Below are 21,808 nucleotides of genomic sequence, written 5' to 3' on the forward strand. Positions count from 1 at the left end.
GCATTCGGAGTGCCAGAGTGGGGAACAGCTTCCTCCTCCAAAGCAAAGTTCACTCATCCAACACAGTGCACATTCAAAAGAATCACTTTCACAACTTTTAAGTTGCAATTTAAAATAGCTTTCACCAACATAACAATACAGTAAACACAAAAAAGCCACTGTCTTGAAATACACAAGTATCTGTCCATTTGAGAGCAGGAATAATGTATATTTCCCCTCCAAAGGGCAGAGAAGACAAGGAACCTGTCTAGGAATTTATACGACTCCCACCCCCTTCACCACGCAACTGGAGGAAAAGGGGAGACTGTACTGATGAGCTGGTCACAATACAACAATTGGCTCAGGCTTTTAGCCTGACAACTTCCATTGTGACTAGGGATGTCAGCGGTTAACCGGCGGCCTGGGTGGCCCTGCCTGCCTCTGTTTAAGCGGTTAAGCAGTTAAACATAATGATTAAACAGGATTTTACATCCCTAATTGTGACCAGAGCCAACCTGTCCACAGGACAGTTCAGGGCTGCAGCCCTGGGCCCCACACTTTGGGGCCACCCCAACTGTCCTATGGATGGGACAGCCTTGCATCTTGATAGTAGCCCACGGGGACCTGGGCAGCTTGGGGGCCTACCACAGGGCAGCAGCAAGGACTGTTCCCACCCCCCACCAGTGAGAGCAAAGGAAGGGGAATGACCAGGGCCAGGACGCTCCACTTCCCACCACTAGTGAGTGCGCGGAGTCCGACCCCCGTTGCCATCCTGCACCAGGCCCCCCATTAAGCTTCTGCTCACGTAGCTTGGAGGAGGGGCCTTGGGGAAGGGATGCAATGAGGGCACGAAGAGGCTGGTGGGGATGGAGCAGGGGCAGGCCTTGGGACAAAGCATGGAGTGGGGGTGAGAAGGGGGGAGGTTGCCCCTTACGCATGCTCCCCTTGGGCCAGTCCAGATTGTGACCTATTAATGAATGTTACCTTTTGTGTTTTAAACCCCCCTGCTGGCTTTTGTGGATCAATTCTGATGTTTTACAATCACCATTTCCATCATTTACTGTTGCACTAACACTAGGGATGTTAAATTGCGTTTAGTCAGCTAATTGAGTAGAAGATGGAATTTCCATCGACTACTGATTAGTCGATTGGGGGGAAATTGCAGAGCTGCAGTGGGGTTAATTCCCAGCCCCCAGAGCTAACCGTGCTGTGGCTCTGCCTTTTAAATGTATTAAGAGCCACCAGGTACTTAATACATTTAAAAGGCAGAGGCATAGTGGGACTGGGCAGGAGCCGGGAATTAACTGATTCCCAGCTCACACATGGTTCCAGAGACTGTGCCTCTGCTTTTCAAATGTATTAAGAGCTGCTAGGCTCTTAATACATTTCAGAATCAGCGGCAGACACCAGTATGAACTGGGACAGCTGATTCCTGGCTCCCACCTTGTCCCCCCACTGTGCCTCTGCCTCCCCTGCTCCTGTGTTGGGGGAACCAGCTTTTAAGCCTGCTCCCCCTTTACCAGCTCCTGCTCCTCCCCAGAGAGAGGCAGCAAAAGAGGAGGAAGCGACTAGTCAAGTCACTATTTGACTAGCTGATCAGCATAGTTGACTAGTCACTTACATCCCTAATTAACATCAGACTCTCCCTGGAGTGATACACTTGTAAATGATGATTTAGACCTGTTTAGACAGAACAGGTGTGCTGCAGAATTTTTGTAAAAACAAGTGAGAACAAAACCCCCTTCCCCTTGTGTTTTAATTAGTGTTCAAGCTGGTTGCACTCTGTGCTTTTGCGCTTTGGGATAAGGCCCCTTTCAAATATTAAGCACATTCCATTCCCCAAAGCAACATTAAGATGGAAAATTTTAGTCCTGCAGAGTAGAGGAAAGGGAAGGAAGGGGGAAGCCACCTTCTGATTGGTCATCTGCCTCACTGCCCCGCCTCCTTCAAACAAAGCCACCAATCACAACTTGATCTCCCTCTCCTCCTCTACCCCATCCTGAAAGCAACAGGTTGGCTACTGTTCCCCTCCCGCCACTGGCAGGAGGAAGAGTCCTTGGAGCTGCCCCCTTCCCAGCCTGGAAGGGGAGCAGGGACCCTGTTGCAGCCCCCCTAGTGCTAGGCGAGGGAAGAACCCCAAGAGAGGAAGTAGTGAGGCAGGTTGGGCTCAACTGACAGCTGGGTGTGAGGTGGGGGCAGAACTGGTGGGCAGGCATTTTACTGCTGGGCAAAGGACAGACAGGCGTGGGCATGAAAACTCCTGCAGCAGGGGCCAAAATCCTGGTCCCCAATACATTTTGGGGCACAGGCAGCATTAACACTCTAGGATGAGCAGAGGCAATTCACCAGTCTCTCTGCAAGTAATCACATTTTTTGAGAGCCAATCTCCTGATTTGTTGGGGTCTGACTCATTTTTTGGTCTCTTGAGGTTGGCACTACTATGAGTGTGACAGTTATATTGCATTTCAAACCAGCGGAAACAGTTACACACCCTTGGGAGGACTATTTTGGGAATGAGAAGAAATGATTAATTATCAACTGCTTGACATGCCAAAATATTCTTCTCAAGTAGACGTCACTTTCTCCACGGAGCATGATTTTGTCCAGAGTTCTTACATTTACTTTTAATGTTAGTCTCCACTGTTAAAAACGTTAATTTTGGCACAAAAGACAGATCACAGTATAATGTTAACCTCCCTGGTTGTTTTGATTTTTAACCCTACCAGTCGTGTTTTGGATTAGATTATGAAAAAAATATGGGGGTGTGCCTCAAAATAATTAAAGGTATCGAGGCATGCCACTGATATAGGCCATTCAACGATAGCACTGAAGTGCTGATAGGATAGCTACCAAGAACAGATACCAAGAACAACAGTTATGCAAAGCTCTAAAACAATTAAGAGCATTCACAAAAGTCTTGAAAACTGGATTTTCATGTAACTAACTATGCCTGCATGGTTGTTGGATCTGAATGCCAATACAACATATTCTCTTTAAATTACGTTGGTTGGTTAGTTGACTGACAGAAAGAAGAAGGAATAGAAGGCGTTCCTAGGCCTCATTGTCTTCTCCAAAACGAGTTTCAGAGCATGGGAGCTAAAGCTCTATGAACTGGGATGACAAGGAAATACTAAAACAAAACTCTTAGGGTACGTCTACACTGCATCCCTAGTTCGAACTAGGGATGCAAATGGAGACGACCGAAGTTCGAATCACAGCTGATTCGAACCAGGAAGTGCGCGCCAGGACGCGTTAGTTCGGACTAAAGCCCTTAGTCCGAACTAATGTTACTCCTCATTTTTCAAACCACTCCATGAATTTCGGTAAGTCATCCTGGGCTGTACATTTCTAGTCTATTAATGGAGGGGTGTGGGATCTGGGAGGAAGCTCTGGGCTGGGGGCAGGAGATTGGGGTGCAGGTTCTGGGAGGGAGTTTGGGAGCAGGAGGGGGTTGGGGTCATGGGAGAAGGTAGGGTTGGAGGAGGCAAGCCCCTAGTCCCACCCCTTCTGCTGAGGCTCCACCCCCACAAAAGCCAAGCCACATTTTTCCCCCCCACACCACAGGGAGGTGGGGCAGCATGCCATGCCCCCCTCCACAGCATGGGAAGCACGAGGAGGGAGGGTGGTGTGTGGTCCCAGCCTCCCCGACCCCACCTAGCATACCAGTCACCCATGGATGTAAGGTGCAAGCTTTGCCCAGGAGCGCTGATCACTGGCAGCTCCCAGCTCTGGCACAGCGGTGTGGTAAGGCAAGCTGCCTGCTTGCTGTGTGTCCATGCTGCAGCTCCATGCTGCTTCCTGAAAGCAGCTGATTGAAGCCGCCACCATGTCCAGCCAATGGGAAGCTGTGAGGAAAGTGCTAGTGGGGACAGCGTAGAAAGACCCGCTCCCTCCCACATCAGGGGCATGTAGGGACATGGCAGTAGTAGCCTGCCACTTCCGGAAGCAGTGTCAAGCCGCAATGTGAAGTCACAGCAGACAAGCAGCCAGCCTGAGAGCTCCACTGTGCTTCAGGCTGGACAGAAACGGGGCTCAAGCAGTCCCCCGCTGGCCTGGTGCTCTCCACGGTGCTTCAAAGTGACAGCACCACATGGAGCCCAGGGTCAGCGGAGGAATCCCCAGCTGACCTGGGCGCCACGCAGCACTGCCACTTTGAAGTGCCCCCCCTTGCTGCCTCTTTCTGATAGAGGCAGGGGAAGTGACTAGTCGACTATCCGATAAGCATTTGCTTATCGGAGAGTCGATTAATTGTTCATATCCCTAAAGGGGAGACTGAAAATAAGATGTAAAGAAGATAGCCAAGGTTAAAGCTCTGGTGAGAACAATAATGTATTATTCTCTCCAGTGGACACAGCCTGGGAAAAGAAGAAATAAAAGCAGCAGGGAGATTTTAAAATGGGTTTCAAATAATAAACTCAATTCGATTATATGGATATTAATCCAATTCCAATTGTTAGATTTTTATTGTTAAATGCCCAGGGTTTTCAATAAATTACTGGAAATAATTATGAATTAAAATGTGAACTCTGCAGCCACCTCAGAAACCCTCATCCCAACTCATTTGCAAGTGACCTCCCTTCACGTTAGTTATTTCTAAGGCTTCTGGACAAACTGTTCTCAAGATCATTTGTTCTGTAAAAAAGTTTTAATCCTATAAACTGTTTCAACTTTCTCTCACAAGCCCTTAAATGACATTTTATGTAACAGAGCTTCATTGTTGGAAGGGGGTAAATAACCAGGCAACTGAGTGGTGCTTTTAGAACATAATATATCCCTTAAATAATTCCATTCATTGTATACTTGATACCTTTGATGTAAGATCCCGGTGGAAAATGCCTTTATAGTGAAGATAACAGACTCCCAGACCAATGTCATATGCCAATTTCACCCTCACCATCCAGGGCAGATGCTGGTTACTGTCTAATAGCTGTTCCAGATTACCACAGTTGATGTACTGAAAAAAACCAAAAGATTTGCCATTAATTTTTTTTAAAGTAACCTAGATGTTAACAGTTCAATTTAGAAGATTGGGGGGGGGGGGGGGGAGAGGAGGGCAGAGAGGCAGATTGTATCTTTAAAACACATACACCCCATACATCTAGCTGTTCTTGGAGCCAAAAAACTGACTTAGAATGGCACATGGCAGTTCAAATTCTACTACTAGGCTAGGATGCAAGTCCCCACAGAAACAATGCCAACTAATTTTGCTGCATTGCTATGCCTTGTGAGTCAGGACATCCACCTGCACCTGGCATGAATACACGCCCAATATTCTCTCCCGAGCATTTCCTCTCTCCTTGAAATATGTTTGACAAAGGTTCATATTTAAGTGCCAATGCATCATCATGTATTGACCTTGGAATTAGTTTTTACTCTTACGCCGTCAATTACGCGTGAGTCCAGAGGTTATTTTCTAGCATTTCGACCTAACTAAACGAATTTTAAAACAAATAAAAGAAAGGAAGTTCTCTGGCTTCCTGCCCAACAATTTGGGCCAGATTATGGAAGTCCACACTGATTTCCCATCTTCTCACTCCAAGACAGAACACGAAAGGGGACCAGTTTGCCATTGATGGCATTGGTCTAGGGCAGCGGTTCCCAACCTTTTTTATACCACAGACTGGCAAATCCATTCACAAACTTTTGGCAGACTGGAACAAATGAATATGCAAATAAAACGTTATGGTCCACCAAAATATCTACCGCATCTCCAACCCCCAGAGCCGCTGCCTAGCAATTGGCTTCAGCTGCGGCAGCTGCTATCTGGCATGCGGCTGCCAGAGCTGAAGCTGGCTATTCTCAGTGTGTCTGGAGCCGCCACAAACTACTGGCTTCAGCTCCGGCAGCCGCTGCGTCCTGGTTCACGGACTGGCACTGCTCTGCGGACTGGCGGTTGGGAACTGCTGGTCTAGGGCACAGATTTTTGTCAATTTAGGTCTTCTCATCACGTGGGGAAAGCAAATTTTATTTACCTCCGATTGCTAATGCTGCCAACAGAAAAAGAGTGCTAATGTACCCAAGAACGGATCAAAAAGGGACTTAGAAGTTGTGGACAGGGACACAAGTATAAAGGCAAGGGAGAATGCTTCCCAGGAATGCTATTTTTTCCAGACCAAACAGGCAAAGAGTACCTGTGGTTTAATATCTGGACACCATCAAAAAAGAAAGATCAAGAGCTAAGAAGGGAGAAGTGTCACGTGAATTTTACATAAACATTCACGATATGTATATACCAATTTCATAGAAGAATGCATCCTATATTGCTGGAAGTACAAGTGAAAACAATACATCAGAAGGGCAAAATGTTTGGTCCAGTGGCTAGAAAAGCAAACTGAATAAAGGCGTAAACTTAAACCACCACCAATAGTCTAGTAGCACTTTAAAGACTACCAAAACACGGAGATGGGATCATGAGCTTTTGTGGGCACAGCCCACTTCTTCAGACGACGGGAGTGTTGTACGTTTTTGGTTCTGGACATACAACACTCCAGTCATCTGAAGAAGTGGGCTGTGCTCACGAAAGCTCATGATCCCATCTACATGTTTTGGTAGTCTTTAAAGTGCTACCAGACCATTGGTTGTTTTTTAAGTTTATCTTGTACAGACTAACTCAGCTCCCGCTCTGAAGCTTTTGAATGAAGGCAGTTGGGTTTTACAGTCACAGCCCACACAGGATTTTTCTGTATTATCTTGGAACATGGGAAATGCCAGACTGGCTCAAACCCACAGTCCATCTAGTCCAGTGTCCTATCTCCAATACGGGCCAGCACTAGACGCTTCAAAGGAAGTGTAATAACCCCCGCTCTCCCCCAACTCCATATTGAGTTTCCCCCTTGTTAACAATAGAGCAAGAGGACATTCAATGATGTTGAGACAAGCAGAACAGACGTTCCCAATCTACCTTTTCTGCACCATACTTTTTATATGGTTTTACCACGTTTTCTTACCAGTCTCATTTTTAAGATCGGAGTGGAAAATTGGATTGCTCTCTTCATAGGACAATTTTTCTAAGGCCATTAGTCATTCTCTAAGCTTCCTCTAGTTCTGCAATTCTATTTTAAGATATTCCAGATAAAGCGAAGTAACTGTCACCATCTCACTCACTCCTCATGTATCCTAGTAGCTTGTTAGTCTTTTTTCCTTTTTACCATGGCAGCACATTGAGGTGAGGTTTCCACTGAGTAGGGATGTTACAAATTGTTTAATACAGTAAAAATCTTAGCAGTTACACGTGCTACAGCCTCTGAAGTATAAAGCTTAGCTTTGTATTGCAGAGCACACAGCAACACCGCCCCAGAAGCGGAGCTGCCAGCCCGTCAGACTGGGTCCTAGGAAGGCTTCCCTGCCACAGGGAAGCTGATTCCCCAGGGGCTGGCTGAGTTTAACTGATAATCAGCAGCTTATCGGTTAAATGGTTAATTGGTCAAACTAACATCCCTGCCACAGAGTTGTGTACAGCATCACCCAAGTCCCTTTCTGGAGTGGATATAGTTCAGAGCTACTCAACACGTAGCCACATGAGGCCCATGGGCTGTTTGTTTGCGGCCCGCAGGGCGGTTTGGGTTTACGCAGGGCTCAGACGGGTACAGGGTGTCGGCGTTTCTAGATCCTATGGAGGAGGTGCTGGGTCATTGTGGGAAGTGCTGGCTGCTTAGTGTTGTGGGTAAAGTTTGAGAGGTGCTGACTGGCGGCCACTGGCCACCTTTGCTTTAATCTTTGTATTCATGCCTATTAGTGTAAAAAAGCGATTTGCATATATTTACATGTATGTGCAACCACACTTAATTTGCAGCCATCAGCATGCACTGAGAGTATCATTGTGGTCCCTGGGGCTTCCAAAGTTGAGTAGCCCTGATATAGTGGATTTAGAATTCTGTAAGGTGTTGGAGTAGTTTACATTTTCCCTTCCAATGTACATTTTGCATTTATTGGTAGTGAATTGCTTGCCATCTGGTTGCTCATTCTCTCAAGATCCTCAGTTTCTCAGAATAAGAGAACTTAAATAACTGTCATCTGCAAATTTTGCTAGCTCACTAAACACTCCCCACCCCCTTTTTAGACCACTAAAATATATTAAAACACTGGACTTAGCATTCATGGTGCCTTGTGGCCCTCACAGTTAGCCTTTTGCCAAGATGAAAATGGACCAGTTGATCCTACTCTCTTGTTGTGTATCCTAGCCCGTTTAAGACAATCACTCAGTCTCTGTGCCTCAGCTTTCCTGTGCGCAAACTGGAGTAATGCTACTTCGGCTATGTTTACACTGGCAGATGAACAGCGCTGTCCATTACAGAGCTGCTCAGAAGTCAGGAAACTGCTGTTGTGTGTCCAGTCAGCTGCCAGCACAGCAGCATGACCACACTTGTGGCACTCATCACGAGATTTGGACTGGTGCACTCTGGGCCGCTTAACCAAGTAGGGGGGTGAGCAGGTATATGACCTTACCCCTCCCCTCCAAGGTTTTGGCCTTTCATTTAGCACAACTGTGGGGTACATTCTGAAGCACCTTAATTTTGACCCTGCACTGCAGTGAGTCCCCATCATGGCCCCTTTCAGTCATGCATCTTTACATCTGCCTGTAGATGGTATAATTCCTATAGCTAGAGCACAGCTGGGACTGGAAAGCCTCCCAAAGTTTGAAAACTATTGTCTCCAGCCAGCAGGCGGCAAAACAAAAGCTGGTGGGAGCCGCTCAGTTCTGTCTGGCCCAGGCTTTCTGCACTGTGGGGGCCATAGTGCTGGCTGGCTGCCCCGCAGCCCTCTCTGGCCTGGCTGGCACTCTGCAGGTAAGGGAGGCAGGAGAGCTCGGATCTGTGCCCCAACATGCTCTTGTCTGTCCTGGCGGCCCCGCTTGCACATGGAATCTGGTAGCCATGAGACGCTCACCACCGCCTTGGCACTCCTGGTTCTGCTCTCAGCCTTGAGGGGAAGCATGGGGTCACATTCCTGCGACCCAGAATGTTTAAATTGTGTCCCCCACCATCAAGAGTTATGGGTCATCTCTAAACAACTCTGTTTAGCCTTCAGTGTTTATCTGCTGGTCTGCTGCACACTCAAAGAATTACAAACATTACATCCGATTTGCTAGAGCAACCAAAGAAAAGGAAGCTTTGTCCCGGAGACCCGCTGTTTATCCTGCTGCAGCTACAAACAAGCTCTGTATGATAAGAATATGCTGAAGGAGGGAAAGTCCTTACTTGAGGAACACTGGACTTCATTATGTCCCCAAAACATTTGGGTGCCAGTACTTTCCAACACAAAATGAGCGTGGCTGTAGCACAGCACTGCCTCCAAGCAATACTGCAGGGGAACAAGATCAGGCACTGAATGGGTGGGTCTGTGCTGGGCACCCGGGGCTAACCCATGCCAGCTGACTTGAACTGCAGGGTTGTTTAATTGCAGCAGGCATTTCAGCTTGGGACACAGCCCAAGACTTGGGACACCCACCCCTTACAGTCCAAGAGCCTGGGCTCCCACCAGAGCCCAGATGTCTGCTTTGCAATTAAACGGCCAGACAGCCGATATAGGTCAGCCATGTCTGTCTAACTGCAGCAGACATATACCCTATGTGTGTACACTGAAGCAGGGAACAGTTTAGGACAGGCTATGAGAGCATGAAAGGCAAGAATGACACTGGGGAAAGTTTCATAAAGAGACCTCGCAGCACAACTAAGGAACATCTAGACCCACCTGTTCTGAAGCAGTAACCATTATAGTAGCTACTACTACAATGAACTAGCCACACTCAACCAGCCAAATAGCCACATGTGGCTAGTGTGTTGGGCACACAGATCTAGACCTTTTCATAACAGATTTACCAGTTCTGTATCATTCACCTGCAGTGCAATAGATACTGCTCATAATTGGATTACAAAACTAACAGTAACTAGAGAGCAGAGTTCTATTAAATTCATTTGTTAGCTATCCAAAGACGTTACTTTTTAGTTTCATGTGTTTCCTCCATGACTCAATGCAACAAGATTAGCACTGGCATGAAACAGATCCTAGTATTGCAGTTAAAGGTAAAAATATCCTGTTCCTCCACATTTATCTACAGTGAAATCTGGCCATGATCTTATTGCCAAAGTAACAGCTAAGCACACTGGTTCAACAGAACCAAGTTTATATTACACCTCTTTTTAGTGTGCTCCTCTCATGCCAACCCCAGCAGGGTAGCCTTTCTTGAAAGATCAATTGCGTAGGAGCATGACCAGGCCTGTGAGCACTCTGGCTCAAACGTAAATTCCTGGCCAGGCTTGCAATAGCGCAGCTTCATGTTACATGACGAAGCAACCGCTGCAGCAAGAGACAACGTGAGCACAGTTACAACGTGAGCACAGTTTAAGTAGCTGCGACTCCCTACAGGTTATCTATAGCTATATTGTCCACCGCAAGCATTCTGAAGTCATGAGTCAGACCCAAAAATGCCATGAGTGTTTGAAAAATATTAAGTGCTGGCAAATCAATAGAACCTCTTTGATTGTTAGCTTGTAGGCTTTCAAGGTCTTTCCCTGTGAACACGAAGCAGGAAAAAAAATAGATTGAGAACAGAGAGCACTGCAATCACATGACTCCTGCTGGGGCTTTATTAATGACACCAATATTGATAGATTTGGATAAAGTCATAAAGAGTTGGCAACATTTTGCAGAGCAGCATGGATGCCTGATTCAGATTCCACAAAAGTAATCCAGCAGAATGCACACAGGAAAGCAAAAATGAACACACCATATAATCCCACTAAAATATACTCAACATGCATGTCAGCTAAGGAATCAGCACAATCTGTTTCCACACTGTCCTCTGCTACCCTGTTCATCCCCTCCGTAGTCCAAGAAATGAATTCAGGATCCCTTTGTCGACAGAACAATTCAGTTAAGTCATCTTCACCCCAGGCCATCCCAGATACTCTTACACTCCCCACCTAGCTATGACCTTATGTTATACCTTAGTTACATTAGACACAAGATAAGTGCAGTAATATCATGTACTGGACCAACTGATGGAAGGGACATGCATTCGATCTACACAGAGCTCTTCCTTAGGACTGGGGAAAGTACCCAAAGTGAGCTAAATAGATGTCGAGAAGGACTGTTCAAGATAAGGGGCTCACACTCACTGCAGTGGGCAGCTAAGGATAGCAGGTAGCAAGGTGAGTTACAAATTGTTGTAATGAGCCATACAACTAGTGCCTTTGAAGTCTACATTTTTAGTTTCCAGCAGAGTTATGAATTTAAATGCTCAGGCTCATCTTTTGAAGGTATTATGCAGATTTCCTTTGAAAATAAAGGCTGAGAGGTCAGATATGGAGTGATTGCCTTGTAAAAAGCGTTTGCCCATGGCTTACAGTGTGTGTTGTGTGTCTTGTTTTTCTGTGAGAGTTCATTCAAGAGCATAGGAATTGTCTGATTTCATACACAGACTTTTTGCTGAAGCATTTGATGCACAAAAGTTGGTGCAATATAACATTTTACCTCATCTCCCTTTGTCTCTACCACATCTTGGGAACAACAAGGCTACACAACTCTGTCAACACACTTTATGTACATAACGCCTTAATTACGGAAGTACTGGGTGAGGATTACACTGGAAACAGAGCAGCAAGTCAAGCAATGGCTCAAACACAATCTTTCCTATTTGGTAGAAATGCACTACAGCACTAGCATTAGGGAGATGGGGAAAAGGACAATCTGTTTTGAAAGGACATTTAAAATGATGAACTGGGAGAGAGAGAGAAGCGAAGAATGGGAGGCTCTAGAGAAATGGAACTACGAGAAAAGCATTTAGCTAAAGTAGGTACAGAATGAATAAAAGCAAGATGCTGAATGAAGGGTTGGGGAGGAGAGAGGTACCAGATTCAGTGATAAAGCTGATCTTACAAGCTGAAGATGGTAAACATGGAAGGGGATGTTAAAGATAATGCCTGACTGCACGATATGGAACACCACTGAGATGTTATTTTGCGCAAGCAAGTGTAATACCTCCAAAGTAGTACAAGCATTCATCTGCAAGCGCACAACCCAAGATTTTGGCAGCACTAAGGGTAAGAAGCTTGGAGACCTACATCATTCCTAATGCTAGAGGCATGTAAAAATTAACCCTTGTGTTTAATAATAATTGTAACATCAGCTCTTTTTACACACAGGGCTTTATGCATATCTAAAAAAAGTTTTTAAATTGCTCATTTTAAAGGCAGACAGGGCACTATGGTCATTGCCCATATTTTAACCACATATCCCTCAAATTAGTCAGAGGTTGACGAGACTCAAGACTCCTGTCGGCAAGACAACCAGGCTATTCTAGCCAGCCAGCCAATCCTTCTGTCCCAGCAGGCATAATTAGCTCCATGGACAGGGCACCTACCAGTTTGTATAACTGCTTTATCAGCTCCAAAGATGCAGGCTTGGCATACCAAAGCACTATTTTAGCATAAGCTCAGATATCAGATCATATTACACTGTCGCTCAGATTACAGGGTTAGTGTCACTGTTTTAAAAGTTAGTTGAAAATGTTGGGCATTACTATTTAAGAAATGTACAATTTAAAACTAAAATGTGTATGTAAGCCATCTAGTCCAAGCTGCTCAGGACAGCGAGCTGATCTCTTCCGTGTCAGATATGCCGACCACACTGCTGGCACCACGCTGGCAGTAAATAATCCAAGTTGAAAAGCATACACTGGCTGTCTGATTTGGGTTGTGGGAGGAGGAAGGGGGCCCCACACCTACACAAGTACATTGCAGGGCATGAGAGATGATGGAGCTACCTATGTGGAAGTCATGAAAAGAACTGTAACAGATCACATAGCAATGGTGTGCAGCAAGCAAGCATCACAAATATGATGCTCAAGAGACCCTGCACAAGGGATTAGAGGGGCCCAATTAAGAGATTTTTTTAAAAAAAATTGACCCCACAATCCTAGCACGCCTTAGGAAGTTGCAGTTATTTATGATAGGTGAGCCAAACTTTTTAGTGTGATCAGATAATGTCACCTAATGGCTGATCACAGAACCAAAATCCAGAACACATCCAGAGACGTACCTATAGCTCTTCCAGCAATTCACCTGTGGCCTTGGTCAGGGGACAGGCTCTGAGTCTTTTGCCCATCTCTAAAGGAGGTAGTACTCCCACTCAAGGAGGGGATCTACTTTACAAGGATCACAAATCAGTTTGCATTGCTCTGTGAAGTGATATTTAACATTTGTCAGCACCCACAATTTAAAAGAGAGAGGAGTATTGAAGGGAAAAGAAGGGAAGGAGTAGGGGGAAGAGAAAGGGTTTTCCCACACCTTGCTCATGAGCTCCAATATCTTCTCTGGTCAAGATTTCTCCAATTCTATCTTTTCTACTTTTCCATAATGTTCCATCTAACTAAATTTGTGTGTATTCAGTTACTGCTAAAAAAATTTACTATACACTAGTAAATTTCAGCTGCAGGTGTATGGTAAGAACAAGTGCGCTACTGCAATGTACATTTTTGAAGAAAGGTTTGAGAAATTCACTTCATATTCATATACATGCTTGAAATATTCCAGGAAATGAGTTTATTTTGCTGGAGCCGGAAAACACTCCCAGTGTATTAATGCAACTGACCTTGATAACCATTCTTCCTGTAATTATATTAATAGAAAAATAGAAAGAAAAAAAGTCTAGCCAACAAAAGCAAACTTTATAATTTGCATGCACCACACAACAACCAGATTTAAACACAATGAAAATGGGAACTTTAGTTATTGCAAATGCATGGAAGCAAGCAACGCGATACTTTGTCGTCTCTCACAGGAAATAGCAAGAGCAACTGTGCATTGAAGTCTCAATCTATTCAGAAGCAGCAGAGTCCAATGTCTACACTCAGGGTGAGTCTACCTACACAGCACTGTAACTTGAAATAAGATACACAATTTGAGCTACGCAAATTGCATCTCTTATTTCAATGCTATTTAGAAATAGCTTATTTTGTCATCTGGCGCTGTCTACACAGTACCAATTTTGGAATAAAGCGCTATTCTGAATCATCCCTTACTCCTTATAGAATGAAGTTTACAGGGACATTGGAATAGTGAACTTGAAATAATGCACATGCTGTGAGGATGCGGGATAGCTATTTCAGGATACTCCGGTATCCCAAAATAGTTTTGCAGTGTAGACGTATCCTCAGAGGGTACTAATTCCCACTAGCTAGTATCAATTCTTGAGCAGCAATTGTGCTCTGCACTGTACAAACAGAGGAAGACTTAATTTTTGCTCTGAAGTCTTATTGGCAATTTCTACTAGGATAGGTAAGTATTAGATTTTTTTTGAAGAAAAAAATTAAAATACTGATTTTTTAAAATTGGACCTTTTTTAATTGTTAAAGTAACTTAGGAAACGGTCTCATTTTCAAAAGACTTAAAGTAGGAATTTAAGACTCAGTCACCCTCATTTAGGCATATTTGACCCAGGTGGACCTGAAATAAATTAAATTATTGATTTCAGTTAATCCCTCTGTTTAATACATCATTTAGTCATAAATGTGAAACATTCTGAAAGGTAAAGTTTGTGTATCCAAAATATTTAATGTTGCTTGAATTTTATATGCTATTTATGTTTAATTAAATTAGCTACCATCCCTATGCAGCTTGACAAGTGATGAACACAAAGTGAATTATATATTAAATAATTATAAAAATATTTAAAAGTTACAGTTAATAAGAATCTGGAAGTATTAAGCTATACAACTGTTTGACGAATGTACAGTTATAGCATACCCTCCTAGGTAGCAAAAATAGGTACCGCAAAGAGATAGTATAAAAGATATATTAAGTTGTAAATCAATGTTTTAATAGTTATATCAACGAATGAGAATAAATTTTCTTTAGAAAGTTACTGCCATATAAATGAGAAAGCTGATTGCATAGTTGAGTTAAATTAACACTTTCCATCTGCTAACAAATCACGATTTAAAATTACTGATTAAAAATCATTTTGATTTAAATCATTCTACCCCGATTCTACACATTATATTCATCATACGCGTACATATACGCACACTACCACCATCACCACACCAAAATATATTTATATACGTGAGCATTTCCACTCAAGAGAAGAACTAGGTGTAAAGCCTCCTGGATTCTACTCCTGTATCTGCCACTTATGTGAAATTATGAGGCACGTTACTCAAACCACCTGTTTCCGTTTACCCATCTGCAACGTGAGTGTGATAAAGAATCTGTCTAGATTGTAAAAGCCTGTTAAAATGCAACAATGCCCTTCGCAAGTTATTACAGTTTAATCCAGTCTATGTTGCTAGGACCAAGCTATGTTAACCAAGTTGCAGGATGATAATTCAAACCCCCAAATCCACTAGCTTCTCAAAGAACTAATACTTTCTGCAGTTGTGTGCAAACATGCTCCAGTATCTAACCTAACTATACATAGTGTTTATTGGGGGACAGCCAATGTCTGAAGTACAGGCTGAACCTCTCTAGTCTTGCACAATCAGGACCTGGCTGGTGCCGAACCACAGAATTTGTTGAACCACAGGAAGTCAATATTGTCTAGCCGCATTACCAACATTTCCACTGCTTACTGGGCTCTCAGAAAACATTTAGGGTAAATTAGAGCTAAATAATGGGACAGAACATTGAGAGCCAGGACTGGTGGCTGTAAACAAACTTTATGGAGTTGCTGAGGACTGTAGGTGATGGCCAGTGGTGTTCTGTTGGTTTCTTTGTTGGGCTTGCCTTGTAGTAGGAGGCTTCTGGGTACATGTCTGGCTCTGTTAATTTGTTTCCTTATTTCCTCAGGAGGGTATCATAGTTTCAAGAATGCTTGGTGAAGATCTTGGTGTTTGTCTGAGGGGTTGGAGCAAATGCAGTTGTACCTTAGTGCTTGGCTGTAGACAATGGATTGTGTGGTGTGTCCAGGATGGAAGCTGGAGGCATGAAGGTAAGCAGAGAGGTCAGTAGGTTTTTGGTATAGGGTGGTGTTTGTGTGACCATCACTTATTTGCACCATAGTGCCCAGGAAGTGGATCTCTTGTGTAGACTGGTCCAGGCTGAGGTTGATGGTGGGGTGGAAATTGTTGAAATCATGATGGAATTCTTCCAGAGCCTCCTTCCCATGGGTCCAGATGATGAAGATGTTGGAGACGGTGAAAGTAGGCTTCCAGATCACTGCAGAACTGTATCATGTTTGTGAGGGTGGTGGGGCAAAAAGAGAGTCCCTGAGATAGGACAGACTCTTCTGCCGGGCTGAGTGTGTAGTTGGATAGATTGACGATATTGCTGAGTGAGTTAAGGGTACCACTATTTTGGCCCTATGTGGCAGGTAGGAGTTTAGACAGTTTACGGTCCTTTTTCCTCTGTAGAGAAGTGAAGTGTGTAATATAAATCTCCTGTCTTATTTTAGTAAAGTCCAGCCATGTGGAAGTTTTTTTTTTTTTTTTTTTTTTAATGGGAGTCACCAGATTGGAGAGCTCTTTTTTGATGTTTTCCTGTTTGCTGTACAGGATGCTGATCAGGTGGTTCCTCAGTTTCTTTGAGTGCGTATGGCATTATCTCTCACAATAGTCTATGTTGATTGCAATGGATTTTTCACTTTCAGTCCATTTGGTATGATGTCCACCCATTTGCATTTGGAGAGAAAGATTATATCTGTCTGTACTTGTACAAGTTTCTTCATGAGCTTGATGGATTTTTGTCCTTTGACACAAATGAGACTGACTGGTCTGATAAGCCAAGAACTGGATTTAGTTTCAAAAGGTTGAATACCAAAATATCTTAAACTAGAATAAGAGGGGGAAAATATACAATGGAGCTTGCAGTTCACAATTCAACTCTTATTTGCTTATCTGAATATCTTTCAGCACCAAAATATTACAGGAAGTAGGCAGAATTTACCATTAGCAGCACATTTAGCTGGCCTGCTACAAAACAGTTTATTTACATACAAAACAGTCTCCAAAAAAGGTCCTTCATGCAGAATTACAGAGAAACTGAGGAAACAAGTTACCAACAAACCCTCACAGAGCAGCAAGTTCACTAAGTAAATCCAATACATTTTGACCAAGATGTTCAAAAACAGGAGACTAACTTTAGGATTCCAAGTTCATATTTAGGCACCTACATAAATGGCCAGATTTTGAACGGAGCTAAGCACCCACCAGCTCCTTCTGAAGTAAATGGATGCTCAACATTTTTGAAAATCTGGCCACTTACTTTAGCTGTCTAAATATGGAGTTGGGTGCCTAAAGTTAGACCCCTATTTTTGAAAACCTTGGCTTCTGTTCCCAAGTCAGTGTTATTTTAGTGGGTCCAATTATAATGCTTTTGTTCCATGTCATTTTAGATTTAAAGCAGCTTTCCTCTTATAATCTACATCCTTCTCTACTCTCCCAGCCAGGTCTTGCAAGTTTGCATGAGCCTCACTGATTCCTTGTACCTTCCATTCTACGGTTATGCTCAACAGCCAGTTACATGGTTTGCATCCTTTTTGTACAAGGAGTTTATATACAACTCTTTGCAGTCCCTTTATGCCTTACAAACAGCTGGTCACTGCTGACTGACAGTAGGAATTCCTCTTTCCTCAATCGCTTTCTGAATTGACAGTGCTCAGATTCTCTGTGAACGCAAGGAGCAGATGACAAGACAAACTGGAGTTCTTTGCAGGCCAACACAGAACATTCCACTGTAGGAGAATGGGACTGCCAAGTTTGTGTTTTGGGGTTTGTTAAATTTGCAGGCTATTCATAGCCTCCTGCTTTCTGAGGAAGAATGAATTAGTGATGTAGTCATGTCATGTGACAGAAGGAGAAATTAAAGAGAAAATACAGATGGAACTTAGAACTTTCTTTCTTCCCCAAAGAAACCTCAAACAATACACTCAATCCTGTAAACACTTATACAAGTTTTTAATTTGAAGCATCCACATAGTCCCATAGAAATGACTGTGCCTGCAAATAAGCTTAAACAGTTTAAGGCCCTCATCCTATCACAAAAAGATAGATGCACTGTGAACCAATGGCTTCACAAGAATAGTCTGATTATAATGCACACTGCAAAATGTATTGAGTCTCATACAATTCTGTATGATTTTTTTACATCAAGATAACCACAAGGAAACTCTCCCACATGTGCTGTAGGTGAAATACCACTAACAATGTGACTTAAGTTAAACAGAAGGAAACTCAGAATTCTGACTAAGCCCTAATCTATGTTACAAATCTTTATCAGTATAATTACATTGCTCAAGGATGTGGCACTTTGAGCAATGCAGTTACACTGACCAAGCTTCCAGTGTAGATAGCGCTATGTCAACATTGTGATCACCTCTTAGGCGGAGTACCTATGACAACAGAACTTCTCCCGCCAGTTTAGGTAATATCTTCACTAAACTCTACAGAGACACAGCTGCCCCACTGCAGCACTGTTAAGTACAGACAAGCTCTAAAACTCCCTTCTATCCTCAAAATCAGTGTTGTGACCAAGCACAGCAGGTCCCATATAACTATACCATAGGAGCGTTGAGCAACAAGTGATTCTGCAAGCCATGGGCCCAATCCAGTGTGGCCAACTTGTGCAGTCCTTGGGGTTTTTCTTAAAGGCCCAGCTCCTCAACACTTGTAATTGAGATTTTTAACTTTCATTTTTAGGAAAAATTATGTGTAAGCCTCACAACCGTAGAAAAAGCTGGAAAAACAGGATCCATGTGTAAAGAGCTCATACCCTGAAGTCAAACCACTAACCTGTTTTTGTTTGTTTTTAAATCATGGGGGTTTTTCTTTAAAGAAACCAACCTCATGCTTTTGGGGGGCCTGACTCATGATTCTGAAACACTCGGTGATAGCAATGTTGCAAAGCCTTTAATTACAACTGCCAGATAACCTCTGTCAGTTTTGCTTGCATGAGAATTGCAGGGTCAGGGATTACGTTCATGCACTAACATTGGGGTGCTAGGGGATGAACTGAAGACAGAGTTTCAACCAGTATGCTGAATTTCCTGCCTTTTGTTAGGTAAAGCCAGGACACTTCATGTGGTGTTAAACGGATGTTTTTGGTACGTGGAACGTATCAAGCTGTATTTGGGGACTGAAGTCTCTCACACCAACTTCTTTTAAATAGTTCGCAAAATATTTGGTTTCCAAGGAAATTAATATAAACAAGTAGAGAATAAGTACTTTGTCTTAACTTCTATGAAACAAACCTTCACTGTATTGGACATGCTGTGGCGCTTGTGTGTTGCAAAATGAGTCGAAGATTTAACAGTACACTGCTGGGTTTTAAAAGTGATGTTTTCCAATAAATTGTCAGTACCTGTGCACTACCAATACCCCTCCTTGGTGGGTGGGACAATGCACTCTTGCTACCTGTGGGGGCACTTCTACAAACACCAAAGAACTTCTCTCATTCTGGTATTTGTCCTACACCAGATCCTCTCAATAGATAGAGAGTCCAGCCACATTGCTCCCCCATCGCTGGCAGGGTGTGAGTGGCAGTCCCTATAATCATGACCTTAAATTTATTTAATTAATCTTGTCCCTCTGCTTCTGATCCATAGCTCATCACAGCCCTCTTCTGCATGGTAACATGTGTCTACCTCCTGCCAATTTGCTCCCCTTCCCCAACCTGGTTATCCTCATCCTGCTAGAGTTCCCGCCATCTCTCGCCGCATCTTTGCCCCCTCCAACTCAACTTCCCCCATCCTCCTAGCACAAAGCCAGATCCCTCACTCAAACCATCCTCTGCGCCGCCTCACCTCTGGTGACATTTGTCCTCCATCACTCTCAGCCATTCCCATCACCACTGCTGCTCCTCTTGCACCATCATTTCTAACCACATGCCTCCCTCCCTTTCCTACTCCTCACTCCCATTGTCTTGGAATGCCTGCTTTTTCACTAAAAAGATCTTAGTCATCCATAGCCTCTTAATATCTCTCTCCCTTCAGCTCCTGGCTCTCTGACCTCTCTTTAGGTCCTCACATCTAGGATGTGCTGAAATTTTGTGCAACAGAATCCTTCTGCCTAACATCTCTAAGATGCAGCCTCTTCTATCAATCCGCACAACTCTCATGTTGGCAAAAAGCTATTTTGCCCTGTTTATATTCATTCAGAAAGCTGCTGCAATGATCATTTTTCTATCTAACCTATCACTTCGACCATGTCTGCATCTTTCCACTGTCACAAATGTAAGCTACTTGACTCACTTTCAAAGCCCTTCACAGCCTACCATCAACCCTACCCACCATTCCCATTCAATATCAAGATGTCAACTAAAATCAGACCTTTGGTCTGACTCAGTATGGCCATTCTTATGTTCTTATGTCATCTCTCCCCTGCAATCAGCTTGTGATGCCAGACTTCATCACCCATGTTTTAAAACTTTCAAACAGTCACCTTTCTGTTTTGAACTTGTTGTCCCACAAACCGGGGAGGCCCTCCCCAAAGACATCAGCAACACTACTTCAGTGTTCTCTTTCAAATCTCTCCTTAACACTGCTTTGTCACAATGGCTATATCCAAGAGAGCTTGACACGAGTTAGGCTATGGCTGCACGGAGACCACTGCCTCCCACGCTGACCAGTATTTTCTCACTGTTCCTTTATACTCCCCTGTAGGCCTGTGTCATAAGAACATAAGAACGGCCATACTGGGTCAGACCAAAGGTCCATCTAGCCCAGTATCCTGTCTGCCAACAGTGGTCAGCACCAGGTGCCCCAGAGAGGGTGGACCGAAGACAATGATCAAGTGATTTGTCTCCTGCCATCCCTCTCCAGCCTCTGACAAACAGAGGCCAAGGACACCATTTTATCCCCTGGCTAATAGCCTTTTATGGACCTAACCTCCATGAAATTATCTAGCTTCTCTTTAAACTCTATTATAGGCCTAGCCTTCACAGCCTCCTCTGGCAAGGAGTTCCACAGGTTGACTACATGCTGTGTGAAGAAGAACTGTCTTTTATTCGTTTTAAACCTGCTCCCCATTAATTTCATTTGGTGTCCTCTACTTCTTCTATTTAGGGAACTAATAAATAACTTTTCTTTATCAGCCCTCTCCACACCACTCATGATTTTATAGACCTCTATCATATCCCCCCTCAGTCTCCTCTTTTCTAAACTGAAAAGTCCCAGTCGCTTTAACCTCTCCTCATATGGGACCCGTTCCAAACCCCTAATCATTTTAGTTGCCCTTTTCTGAACCCTTTCCAAGGCCAAAATATCTTTTTTGAGGTGAGGAGACCATATCTGTACACAGTATTCAAGATGTGGGCGTACCATAGTTTTATACAGGGGCAGTAAGATATTCTGCGTCTTATTTTCTATCCCTTTCCTAATAATTCCTAGCATCCTATTTGCCTTTTTGACCGCCGCTGCACACTGTGTGGAAGTTTTCAGAGAACTGTCCACGATAACTACAAGATCCCTTTCCTGATTTGTCGTAGCCAAATTAGCCCCCATCATACTGTACGTATAGTTGGGGTTATTTTTCCCGATGTGTATTACTTTACACTTATCCACATTAAATTTCATTCGCCATTTTGTTGCCCAATCACTCAGTTTGGTGAGATCCTCTTGGAGTCCCTCACAGTCTGCTTCTGTCTTGACTATCCTAAACAGTTTGGTATCATCTGCAAACTTTACTACCTCACTGCTTACCCCTTTCTCCAGATCATTTATGAATAAGTTGAAAAGGATTGGTCCCAGGACTGACCCTTGGGGGACACCACTAGTTACCTCTCTCCAATCTGAAAATTTACCATTTAGTCCTACCCTTTGTTTCCTGTCTTTTAACCAGTTCTCAATCCAAGAAAGGACCTTCCCTCTTATCCCATGGCCATGTAATTTACACAAGAGC

The 21,808-nt window shown here is 43.7% G+C and overlaps 1 protein-coding gene across 1 annotated transcript in view; it reads right to left on the bottom strand.

Moving 5' to 3' along the window:
- The window catches only part of TESK2 (testis associated actin remodelling kinase 2), a 120,726-nt gene that overhangs the window by 31,729 nt on the left and 67,189 nt on the right, over positions 1-21,808 (bottom strand). Inside the window, exon 5 of the mRNA XM_075935868.1 lies at positions 4,787-4,933. Coding sequence (XP_075791983.1) covers positions 4,787-4,933 — 147 coding nt within the window. The remainder of the gene's footprint in view (positions 1-4,786; positions 4,934-21,808) is intronic.

The sequence above is a fragment of the Pelodiscus sinensis genome, chromosome 9, assembly GCF_049634645.1.
Source record: "Pelodiscus sinensis isolate JC-2024 chromosome 9, ASM4963464v1, whole genome shotgun sequence".
In the NCBI taxonomy this organism is placed as follows: domain Eukaryota; kingdom Metazoa; phylum Chordata; order Testudines; family Trionychidae; genus Pelodiscus; species Pelodiscus sinensis.